The following is a 12,338-nucleotide window of genomic DNA, read 5'->3' as shown; positions in this document are numbered from 1 at the left end:
CATCCACATAAGAAAGTGACCAATAGGAAGGATTGTTTTGTCGTAATGATCTAATTTTTCGCGCCAATTTTCTTTGCTTTATGCTGTGGTCATCGACTCGGGAGTAGTGGTTATGCAACATGCCACGAGGGCGCAAACGAAAACAGGACGATAATTCTGATCGTGGAAAAGATGAAGCGGCAGAGGCCGAGAAAGAAATATCTGCTGATGAAGATAGTCCAGTGAAAAAGAAGAAAGATCTGTCCAAGAGCTTGACTTTCAAGATCGAGCATTGGTAGGTTGTTCTCATATGGTTTTTTTAAATCTCAGAGCAATTTGGGTAAAATTTCCGCACAGCATCATACTATTGTTAAACAAATCTGTTTTCCCAATGACAATGTATTGTTTTTGTCGTTGTTTTCTCTATCCAAGAACTGAATGCATAATGTAGCATGGGGCTTTGCGGAAATTTAACCGCAATTTGATCGGTGTCTACATTGAATGTTTGGATCCGTTGTTGAATCAAAACAATTGTGAGGTTGTATACCAGAGTATCTTACCGATGGTATGTTACCATCTCCACTTCTTAAGAAAAACCTGAACCCTCAGCTGTGATTCTCAAACCTCCCTTACCCCAACTCTCGGTTTCAAAGAGAATTAATTAATTATCTTCCATCTCCTGCTTAAAGGCCTGTGATTTAATTGTGTGCGTATTTTATATGCGCACAAATTGTTTCTATCTGATCTCTGTCTGTATCTGATTGTTAATTCTCCCCTTTAGCTGCTACACATTTCCTTGTAAATTAGGTATGAGAATTTGGTGCAAGATCGACTTAACAAATTCTACCTTATAATTTTGATTATTCTCATAACATGTTTGCTGGATAATATATGGATATTATAAGGAGAAGTTACATGTTAATCACTTCCAGGGTTTAAAGGGTCAGACTTTTCTTTTTTTTTTATTTTTTACAGTAAATCCTGACAGGTGTATAAAAGGAATGCAAATCAGTTGTCCTCGGACTTGCTGAAGGCATTCCCAAGTGCCCAGGTCCTTATCAATGAAACTAAACCACGTTCAAAGAGTTTTGAATTAACAGCTGCGAAGGAGGATGGAGAAGGTTGGTGAAAAACAAAACATGAAAAGTGAGTCAGTTCCAAAGGGGATGGTAACAGGGTCTTTTATTAAAGAAATGTAAAAATAAGAGTAATCACAGATTATTTTCCACATCTAACTTAAAAAAAAAAGCTGAGGCCAGTGAAACTTAACCAGAAAATTCTGCGTAAAAGCAAGAAGCCACAGAATTCTCCGATCTCTGATTCCTTAACCCTTAAGTCCTTAATATCAGTTTGTGTCCTCTTCAAATTGACCCTCTTTCTACATTTCCATTTTAGAGTTACAGCTTTGGACAGGTATAAAGAAGGGCCCACCAAGAAAACTGAAATTTCCAGTTAACAGTGATCTCATTGAGGAAGCAATGAAACTACTCTAGTGGCTTATCATCACTCAAGGTCAGGTAATAAAAGGAATGTTTTTTTCTTTAATCACACTGCGTAGGGTTTTAGACATACTCTAAAATTAAATCTATTCATTCACAAGTTTTCTTAGGCATTTAAATCAGTGTTTTCTTAAATTATTCTGATGAGAAGCACATAATTTTTACTTGTGTATCTAATTGCAGGTTCATGTTGAAGTTTAGTTTGGATATTTGAGGCTTTGGCCTACAAGAAACTGATTTCTGTTTTCTGTACATTGCAACCAAATAAATGACAGTCTACGAAACAATGGAGCTCTTTGCACCATTCATAGACTTGATGTAGAGTTGGACTCTGTACATTGATGAAATTAGTAATCTGGTTAGGCTTGACCAAAAAAATATAAGAAGTTGTATTATTGATTTGTGTTCATAAGGGAATCCATTTTTAAAACATTTACCTATCAATAATTATTGTAGTCTGGGTTGAATTATGTTTGTTTATTTGTTGTTGTTGTTTTGAGAAATTGTGATGAGATGCACTAACTGATAACTACATGGTTTTTAATGGGATAATTTGACTAAAAGTATTTGAATGAGTGTGAAGAAGAAAGGTTTGCTTATCAGAGCTTTTCTGTTCTTGCATAGCCAATAATAGTGAAATGAAACAAGTAAAGAAGTTGTTAGTCTGTTTGCTTCTGTTGTGTTTCCTTATTGTAATTTTATATGGGATGTAATTTTTCATAGGCAAGCAATTCACCCTTTAAATCCCTTGGGTGACAAAGACAGAATTTTTCCATATAATATCAATACTATATCAAGCAGACCAATGATGAGAATAAGGAGAAATATCAATTAAGGGATAATTGTTGATCCACTTGCAAATTCTCCAAACTAACATCATAAGCATTGTAAAGCAGACAGTAAAGACAATGACTTATGAGATTTTGGAGTTAAAGGGTAAAAATTGTGAGAAATAATTAGTTACGACACATTCTAAATCATAATAATGGGATATTTATGTGTCTCTTAAATGAATCATTAAACTGTTTTGGACTCTATTTATGTGTAATGAGTTAAAGTTTGCACACCCTTATGTCTTTACATCTGTTAATCTTTTTATTGCTTAGAGGTTTTTCCAAACTGTAAATTGAACTATCAAATAAATTTCTAGACTACAAATAGTCTTTGCAAATGGTTTCAATCCTCCTTTACAAGTATGCAAATGGCAAAACAAAAAGGTGTCTTCAATGTGCTTCAGTGAAAAGCTAAGCACAAGTAACAATTTTCAACAAATAAGACAAAAAATTCTGATTATTCTCCTTATGACATATGCTCCAGAAAACATTGATGCTGATATATATATTACCACTTATAAATCATTCAGGAGGTGTTTTGAATAAATTAAGAGATAACAAAATGTTTACCATTAAGTTTCAAATTTATACCAAACAGATTATCTGTGCTTTGGACCACAAAAGATCCCTTCATTCATTATTAATGCATGACCAAGTCACAACTTATATTGAAGGCAAAATTTTAGGGGTGCGTGGGGGCCTTTTATCTTTATTTATGTTTTCTGCTTAATGAAACTGCCTATGGCAGATGCAAGGCAAGCTGCTGAATACAACAAAGAGCTTATGGTACCCGGGGTATAAAAAGTGGTGCACTTTTCCTTTTGGTGGTGGTGGTGGTGGTAGTGGTGGTGGGGGGGGGGGGGGGGTTACTAATCCTGATGAAAAGCAGTACCCCTCTTTTAAAAACACATATTGCTTTCCAAAGGGAGCCTCTGAGGAAACAAAAGAGCAGGTTGGTTTTTCCAGAGAAGAAATTTTGTAACATTCTTTATCCCAGTATGTAGTTCATCTGAATTTTTGAATGACAATATCATGGCACAAGTGGTCTGCAAAAGTGGTTTAGCAACACGTGTCTAAAATGAAATGTTGGAGGAAATGCACAACTGAAGTAAATATTGCCCTGCCAATGGAACCAAAGTGTACTCAATTGGGGGAATAAACTTCCAAGTATTGTGACACCAGAGAACTCTCTATGGGGTCTTAGCAGCAGAAGACCTTCCTCCTTCCTCTCCCCCCCCCCTCCCCTCCCCCAATCCCCCTAGCACTAAGACGTAGGCAAAAACACTCCCAAACATAAACTTAAGTTTACGTCCTCTGAGAATTTTTCCGGTAGAGACGAAACAATATTTTTTTTCCCATAAATCAAGGCTAAAACGGAGATATGCATTTGTGAATTTTTGATCTCCGGTACAGCAAATCTTTATAAAAAAAGAGAAACTTTAAAAAGCTATACGGAAATGACCGTGTATTAATGATTGCAATGGTGTTTGGGTAATTTAAACGCTTTTACAAGTTGCAAGTGTAAATAAATAAAACTAATTTTTCCTTGAGGTAAAATACAGCGCAAAATAAATAGCCACGAGAATTGAATGTAGATGAAAAAATACTTTCATCTTCCTTTCAATCATCTTTGGTTTTCGCTTTGATCAATCCCAATTCCTGTATGACTTTATATTGGTCTGGTATTTCCATGAGCGCATGAAGAGCGAAGGAAGTATCTGGATGTTTCGCGTTGCGTATAACAGCCTCGTATTCAACAAACTGAAAATTGTCGAACCGTCTTTGCGGCAACATATCGTCATACTCATGCATACGATCCCATGGACCGTCTCCTACTCCAACAACAATGATCGAAAGTGGAAAATACGACGCCTCTACAATCGCTTCCCTTGTGCTACGTTCGTGTTCCTCTACAACCTGACCATCCGCTACTATCACCAAAATGTTGTATGATTTATCCTGCTTGACGATCTCTATAGCTTTGTTGATGATCGGTGCAAATGAAGTCGGACCACTTAGAGATACTCGGCCAACAACATCGGTGTACTGTTTCAAAACATCGCACAGCCCTTGGCACGGAGTGCCGTCCTCGTTGAAACTAAACACGCTATGATCTTTAGTCACGGAATCACCGAATCCGAATGCTGGAATTAGCTTGTCTCCGTCAAACGGTTCGAGTGTTTTGGTTATAACTTGCACAACACGCTGGTAGGGGTTCAACCTTTTGGTGTTGTTGAAAACGTGATGCAATGATCGTCCACCGAAGCTTTTTCTTCCTTGCCATTCGTTACTCGCCGTGAAATCAATACCAATAATAAGATTGCTCGACTCTAAACCAGCTTTTTTAATTGCACTTGAAACTTCTTTCACCGATGAAAATCTGTCCTTAATAGCGTGAAATTCATTCAGGCCGAGAGTCTTACACAAAGTGGAACCTCTGAACCGTTTCGAAACCACCTTGTAAGTTTTAAGTGATTCCTTCGGTCGAAAGTAGATGGAGTAGACAACAAATCCGAAAATAGCAGATGTAAAGAACAGTATAACATCTATTGGAAAACCAAGCTCCATTTCCTCTCCAAAGTGATTTGTGGAAAATGAATCAGCAAAGCAACTAAACAATTAATTCACGCACCTGGAGCGGCCATGACACTCTCAAAGGTTACGTATAATTCTGTGTCGTAAGGGAAAGCGTGACAGTTGTTGGATTGAATAACACAACGTTTCCTGGTTGATATTGTTGAAACTCACTGAAAGTGTTTTTTAATTGTGCTTCGCCTTTTTTATATTCTGTAAAACAGTATAGAATACGTGCGTTGAATGATCATAAACTTTGTTTCTATTAACGTTTCCTACGCTCATGCATTGAAATATCACCTTGTCACGGCTTGCGGAAAAACGTCACAGTTTAAGGACATACGTGTAAGGAAACGAAAATGATCATGAATGCACACGATTTACATGGATCGTTCGCGACCAACTTGGAAATCTTATGCTAAAATCTTAAGTGCATTTTCAAACTCAGTGTTTTACAAGAAGTTGTCCAGACGTGCATGGGTAAGAGCCTACGTAGAAAAGACTTAGAACTTATGGAATTTTAACACCTACTTTGAGGCGTGATGTCGGTCTTACTTTTATATTGCTAATTAAAGTCCAAGAGACTTTCATATAAGACATTCTCCGTCCTCTTAGAGTTTGTTTACATCAGACAACCGTGATAAGCAAAACGTTGAAAACAACAAAAAAAAAAAACAAACAAACAGAAAGAAACTAACATCTAGATCTTTTTTGAAGGTTTAATAAGGTTCTTTATCGCCTATTTATGTGGCCTACTGAACACCCATATTTAAATACACCGCTCTCTTTACCACAAAATAATGACGCAAAGAAACTTTATCGAGAGAAGCAAAAATTTAAGTTTTATTCGATGAATATCGCCATAAGCCACAAATCACGCCAGAGATATTAAGTAACACAGGTGTTTGAAGACTGTCATTTTAAAAGTTGGATTAATTAGGAAGATGTTCGAATTGTGCTCGACACTTAAAATTATCCTGGCCAAATTTCAACTGAGCCGATTGAGCGGTTTTTGCTGTACTCCGACATTTAATCGAACAAATTTGTTGATCCATCTGTTTTAAAACACATGTACACCTGTCGCTTGCGGCCACGAAATGAATGATCTCGTATCATAAAATGCAGATCAGTTAAGCATTGAAAGAGGAGATGAAAAAATAATAAATATTTTCTCGCGACAAAAGTCTCTCTTTAATCTCAGTGCGGGGAGATGTCGGTCCGTAAGTGAAAAGTTAAGTGACGTGATTGACTTAAAATAACTATCAATACTGAATTGTGACCTCTCTCTAATTGTGTTTTGACTGAGCTATGATTTTGTGTTAATTTGAATATACTAATTTGAAGAAGAACGGAGATGCAGAAAATCAAGTAATAAAGTCAGGTATTCAAAGAAAAACTTCAAAAAATGATTATTTTGAAGCTAGGAGTTGACTATTCGACAATTTTTGATTAATTTGAATTGAATGATCTAGATCTAGATAATAATGTTCATGAAGGAAAATGACTGTTTTTTTTTTTGTTTTGTTAATTATTTTTCAAGAAATAAAAAACGATCTTCGCAGATCAGCAGTTATAATTGCAATTCCACGAGAGAAGCCGGAAAAATTCAGGATTTTATGAGGTTTGAACTCTTGCCTTCAAATATTGCAGTCAGGTGTTTCAAAACATGATCATTTCGAATTAAGCAATAACGAAAGAGAAAGAGGTTTTTCTTTTTTAATAAAACTTTCAATAAACATAAGGCATCCAAAAGAAGACAATAGTGTCCATAATCAGATGCTAGCGTCCGAATGTCTGATAATAATGTTAATTAATTAATTAATAATGTTTAAATCGGAATCTAGTAACTTGAGTCAGACACCATTATCAAACACCGGAAATTAGTGTAAAAAATCAGACGCTATTGCCTGAAATCGGACACTAGTGTCTTACAAATCAGACACTGGTGTCTAAAATCAGACGCTACTGAGTTTCTAAAATCAGACACTATTGTCTAAAATCGGACTCTAATGTTTATAATCGGAGTATAATGGCTAGAATCGGATACTACTGTCTGAAATCGGACTTAAATGTCTAAAATCGGACGCTAGGGTCGAAAATGAGACGTTTCTGTCCTAAAACGGCATCTGTTGTAGTGAGTGACGCGTTACTGTTCGTAAACGGACACCAGCGTCTGATATTGGACGTAAGTATTGCGTATTTTTTGGTCCTCGACTAGATTAGACTGACTCTGAAAGACGTTTAATATAAAGGCCCTGGCCTTAGGAAACACTTTCTTTTCTGTTTATCCAGATAAATAATTTGTATCGAGAGGAACCCTCCGTGTAAGGAGCCCCTAGTAACAAATTCCCTGGTGGAGTGAAGCTCATTTTTCACTCCAGTAAAAACAGTTTGTTTATGAGAAGCCATTACCACAAAGTTTGCTGTATGATGAACCGCAATTTTCTAATTTTTTCCCAACCTTTAACTTCCAAAAGTTATTGACATGTATAACTTCTTCCTATAATATCCAAACAATATCCAGCAGACAGGTAATGAGAAAACTAAAACTGATCATCTAGAAGTTGTTATCTTGATCTTAGACTAAATTCTCGTAACTAAGGGGTTTAGCCGCTGTTCAGGCTTTACCCGACGACATCATATTATAAAATCTATTTATTCCAAAATACTTAATCAAAGTCTTCCTACTTTCCTCTACAGTAATCTGTCCCCGTCCACATACACAGTTACGTCTTCTAATATTTTTTTCACCTTCAACGATAACGGTTATCACATCTAAATCTACAGTTGCTATACAATGCGAAGAGTTCTCTTGTCATTTCTTCTCAATAAACTTTCATATCCAGCTCAGTGCCCTTCCGAAAAATCATCAATCAGTACCACTCCTGTCTAATTAGCAGCTGTTATGTTTCCTTCTTCAGTGTCATGGAGATCTTTTCCATAAATGTTAATACAAAAGTCCACGAAATTCCCCAAAATGAACCAAAGCACACTGAAATAAACCAAACTAACACCTGCCATTCTCACACCTTCGGATTTCAAGTTATTTTTCCTGAATCCCATTGCGAGAATTAATATCCCAGCAACGAATGCTAGAAACGGGTAGACACGCAGGAAAGCTATCCTGAATGGATTCTTGCAAGAAAAACAGTTCCATATGTCGCCTGGTATTGTAAAGCTGGAGGTTTCATTGTCATCTAAAGATCCTGCGCTTTCCATCTTTGAAAGAATGACGATGAGCAAAATTTGCAAAGTTCAAACGGTTTTGAGTGCGTTCTTCGTTATCGATGTTTCACACAACTTGTAAAAACACTGCATTCTTATGATGAATCGGGGTCTTTTGAAGTACTTTTGTAATTAGAGCAACGCATTTCTGAAGTGTAATTTTTCACGGGTCTAAAATAGATGCCCAAAGGCCAGCGTTATTACGAATCTCTTGTTTGGTCATCCTGCTTTTAGTGCACTGTTTTTACTTTCGTTTCCCGTAATAGATTTATCTCGTTTTGTGGTTCTCTGCCGTGCCATTAGATCACAGATTCGCCTCCCAAAATGCCTTATTACATTTGACATGATGAGAGATCGAATTAAGCTGTTTGCAGTTACAGAACTCAGGTCAGGTTATCAGTCTTCATTCAACAATCCCAGTTAATTAAATAACAAATCATTACCACACTGCAGGTAAACGCTTGCCCCAAACAGAGCACTTCCAATCTGGGGACCTGGGGGCTAAAATTAGCAACCGTGCTAACAATATATATATTCGTTCCCAAGCTTCTTGACGGACAGCTGGTATGGTCTGCTTTTTCTATGCTACTGAATTGAGCTTTGCGGTTAACGTGGGGTGAATGCCAAAGTAGCTCCTTGGCAAATGAAATGTTAAGCCAATTATAAGCTTAAATTGAAGGCACGTAGGAGTAGTCCGGCCAACTTCTTGTCAATCGCCTTGAAAAAGTGAGCGGCAAACGCATTACATCCCAGAGTTAAGAAATGGGTGATTTAATTCAACTAACATGGACGGTTCCCTTCTTATCGTTCCCTGCTACGTTTATCGAAGCCTAACAGCAAAGACCGTCTAATTTTTAGAGACTATGACGATGACTGAAATATAAGTCCTGATGGCTATTTTCATAACATCTGTACAGAACATGACTGATCATTTAAATCTGATAAAAGTACTTCACCTTCTCGGTCATCCTAACTCAATACTCGAATATTTTACTTGATCCTGCGAGGAAATTAAGGTTTTCTGTCTCAGGATATTTCTAATTTTGTGTTCTGTTTCAGCTTAATTAACAATTAGATCCATTTGACACAAAGTAAATGAAGCACCTAACTCTTGATTTAACCGTTCATGATCGCGCTCACAAGAATTAAAAACGTTTCTAAATACTTCCAATTTGAGTGTTCGCTGTCGTTAACGGTGAAGCAAAAATCATCTTCACAAGAAAACCGTAACTTGGTTTTCATGCAACGAACCCATCTCTGGCCTCTTCTGATTACACGAAGGGCGTTCGTAATTGAACGTGTCAGTGCCACCTTAAAAAAAACATACACAACCAAATTTAAACATGATTGATGAGTCCGCGAGTCGCTGTCTTTGATCTGGTAAATCTTTACAATAAGAAAACAAAGTAATCAACAAGTAATGCATGCCGATTTACTCATGTTTACCTGAGATTATTGTATTAAAGTTAATACGTTAACTCGGACATCTTACAACAATAAAAGCTCTATATTGGCGTAGAAGATACTCAGTATTTACCCATAAGTCGACATAAGAAAGCTATTAAATTGTTTCAGTTCGTATTTACCACTGGCAGCATTTAATACTAAAATGGCTTTGCGTGCCTCTGTACACGACTATATCTCGTTAAATTGAAACTATGTGAACAGGAACAACCCAATTCGCTCTTTTGACCTCTCCGCTGGCTTCTACACTCGCCACAAGGGTAAACACGCGGCGTTATTTCAATGTCTTTAATTCACGAAGAGTAAAAAACAACTTTGAAACTACCTTAGGCCAAAATATCGGTAAAAAACTAAAACATTTTATTGGGTCGCCGAAAACAAACGAATCTTCTCTCAAATTCCTCTATACTGATGTACAGTAATCCGGATTTGGACTGCATTCAGGGAATCGAAAGAAAAGTCGTTTCAAGTTTTATTGTAAATGTTAAAAGTGTGAAACCTTTTGGTGAAAAAGCGGAAATTCGTTTTCTAAAAATTTCGTGGTGAACATCCCTTTGTTTAGTTTGTTCAGGCAGAAGAACCATTTTTTCCTTAAGTATTTTTGGTTTTCGGTTTGGAAGGGTAACCTGTCTGTGTAAATGATCGATAACTTCAGTTGTTGACCTTACATTAATTTAAACTCCCGTACGTGACGTCTATGGAACGTTTCCGGCGAATTGTATATAAAGGAAATCACGACACTAATAAGGCTATTTAGAAAATATAGTGAAAACCGCGGTTTTAGAATACCAGGACAAGAAAAGCATTGGTCGACCTAAAAACATCAGAAGCTCACATTGTAATTTATAACACGCAGTGTAGAAAAAATGGCAAACGACGAGGAGATGGGACGAGAAGAAAAACCTCAAGTTGTTTCTCAGTTGGAGCCGAGCAGGAAAGGGACTCACGTGTGTAAACGGCGGTGCCTCTCAACACATCTCATCTATCTTTACTTGTTTCCCGTTTGCGCGTTTCTAGCTTCTTTGGTTCTTGTCTCGCTCGCATTCAAGACACCACGTCCGGGAATCTCACTTGGGTCCAGTTTCCTACTGTTTATACTTGCCATTGTGTATTGCGCGATTGCAAATGCATTGAGGTCTTTTTGCTTACCGAGCGACGAGCGAGATTCAGACAGTGAAAAGAGTTATGTAACTGTTGATATGACTTCTTTGGAAGAAGGGGAGCTTGCTATCAACACCGATGCGTAGGAGAACACGAACTTTCATTACTGAGAAATCGACTTTACATTGCTAATGACAGTTAACATGTCTATTCATATCGAACTGACCAGAAGAGTGTGTGCTGTTGCTAAACCTGTGAGAGAACGATGGCCAACAAAAAGACCATTTCAATGCCTCTATGAAGCAATTTCTTATCCCTTCAGCATCTATATTTGAGTCTAGCACCGATGTATTGGATGTAACTGTGAACGAAAAAGTTGAAGAACGCGTAAAATAGGACGGGTACGAATGAGTTCATAAAGAAAATAAAGTCCAGCTACTGAGAGAAAGAATTTCATCATGGTTCAAACTTCAGTGCGCACTACTGTTTGCCAAAACCTTGGTCATATCAAAGTTATTGCATAAATTTGCCTCAATTAAGCGTCCAGTGGCACACATTGATGACTGCAAACATGCAGGAGACGAAGAGTTTTAATTTGAAGGACTTTAAAGGTTTTCGATGATACTTTTGACGTCACTTAATCTGGAACTAAACTACCTTTGTCGGCTTGGACTACAGAACCGAAAGGCTTCATGGGTCCTTCAACTAAGTTGTCATTTTCATAGGGGACCGGTCATATTTATCGCGGGGGGGGGGGAGGATTTTGGAGGATTTTGTGTTTTCACGTGATTTTTCAGGGGGGAAAGAGAGAGGATCAGTCGTCGCCGACGGAGGTTAAAAGTGGGGGTTGGACTGTCAATTAGCTGCTAATGAGGGGGAGGGGGAGGGTCATAAGGCTTAATGAATGCCTCAGGATGATCAGGTAAATATTATCGTGGTACAACCAAAATCCTCCATCCCCCCTCCTTCAAGCGGAAATAACGACTGGTTCCCCAGCTAATATCTAACTTAGAAATTAAATTGAGAGAAGTGTCCTGTGAGAAGGGACTAAAAACTGCATTAAACTCTTGTGTAAATGTGTAAATAGCATGTAATTTTGTAAATATGTTACCATTATTTTAAGCATGCTTAAGAGAAGTTCAGTTATTGAAAAAGGGGAGATAAATGTTTCCATATCCTTACCAAGAGACCTGTTTAGAAGGCCGAACGGTCCTGACTTACATGTACTTGTTGGAGATTTTTTTGTGGTAAATTAAAGTGAGAGCCTAGATAAAAAATTTATTTAGAAACATATAGATTTTATTCTTTGAACCATTTTGTTGAAACAAGTTGTGCACGCGAATCTTGGCCATTTGCAATTCAGTATTGGGCAGTTCCGTCTCTCCAATGTTTTTTCATAACAGACATACTGGTGTTATACAGGAGCCTTTTAAAATGGGCTCTTGTCTTATACACTGAAATGTGGAAGAAATATTTTCTCAGTTTTAAATCAGTACAGAAAGCATTGCCATGATCAGAGGAATAAATCAACACTTTGCTCAAAATAGCCGAAAATCCCCCAAAAAGGCTTAAAAAAATATCAAAAAAAGAAAATGGTTTGGAGACTCGACCTCGTCTAAAGTGCCAATAAAGCCAAGTTTTCCAGCCTGATCGCTACACACGA

The 12,338-nt window shown here is 37.3% G+C and overlaps 1 protein-coding gene, 1 long non-coding RNA gene and 1 pseudogene across 4 annotated transcripts; 1 reads left to right on the top strand and 2 right to left on the bottom strand.

The window, feature by feature from the left end:
- Positions 1 to 54: 54 nt before the first annotated feature.
- Positions 55 to 2,636, top strand: LOC113673805 (selenoprotein H-like; annotated as a pseudogene). Of its 2 annotated transcripts, none has more exons than XR_016181900.1 (4): positions 55 to 274; positions 955 to 1,100; positions 1,375 to 1,496; positions 1,662 to 2,636. The product of XR_016181900.1 is annotated as a selenoprotein H-like, transcript variant X1 (transcript). The 2 variants fall into 2 exon arrangements; XR_003446449.2 differs by having other exon boundaries at positions 66 to 274; positions 1,375 to 1,491.
- Positions 2,637 to 3,761: 1,125 nt separating this feature from the next.
- LOC113673807 (uncharacterized) lies at positions 3,762 to 6,061 on the bottom strand. The gene has a single exon (XM_027190250.2). The coding sequence runs from the start codon at positions 4,877 to 4,879 to the stop codon at positions 3,932 to 3,934; it is 948 nt and encodes a 315-aa protein (XP_027046051.2). The 5' UTR covers positions 4,880 to 6,061; the 3' UTR covers positions 3,762 to 3,931.
- Positions 6,062 to 7,313: 1,252 nt separating this feature from the next.
- Positions 7,314 to 10,661, bottom strand: LOC149036861 (uncharacterized). The gene is made up of 2 exons (XR_016181901.1): positions 10,522 to 10,661; positions 7,314 to 9,421 (listed from the first exon to the last, which is right to left on the bottom strand). It is a non-coding gene; the product is annotated as an uncharacterized LOC149036861 (long non-coding RNA).
- Positions 10,662 to 12,338: the final 1,677 nt, after the last annotated feature.

Source organism: Pocillopora damicornis, chromosome 12, assembly GCF_964200805.1.
Source record: "Pocillopora damicornis chromosome 12, jaPocDami1.2, whole genome shotgun sequence".
Classification (NCBI taxonomy): domain Eukaryota; kingdom Metazoa; phylum Cnidaria; class Anthozoa; order Scleractinia; family Pocilloporidae; genus Pocillopora; species Pocillopora damicornis.
The sequence above is the reverse complement of the archived record's forward strand: the minus strand, read 5'-3'. Positions and strand labels throughout refer to the sequence as shown.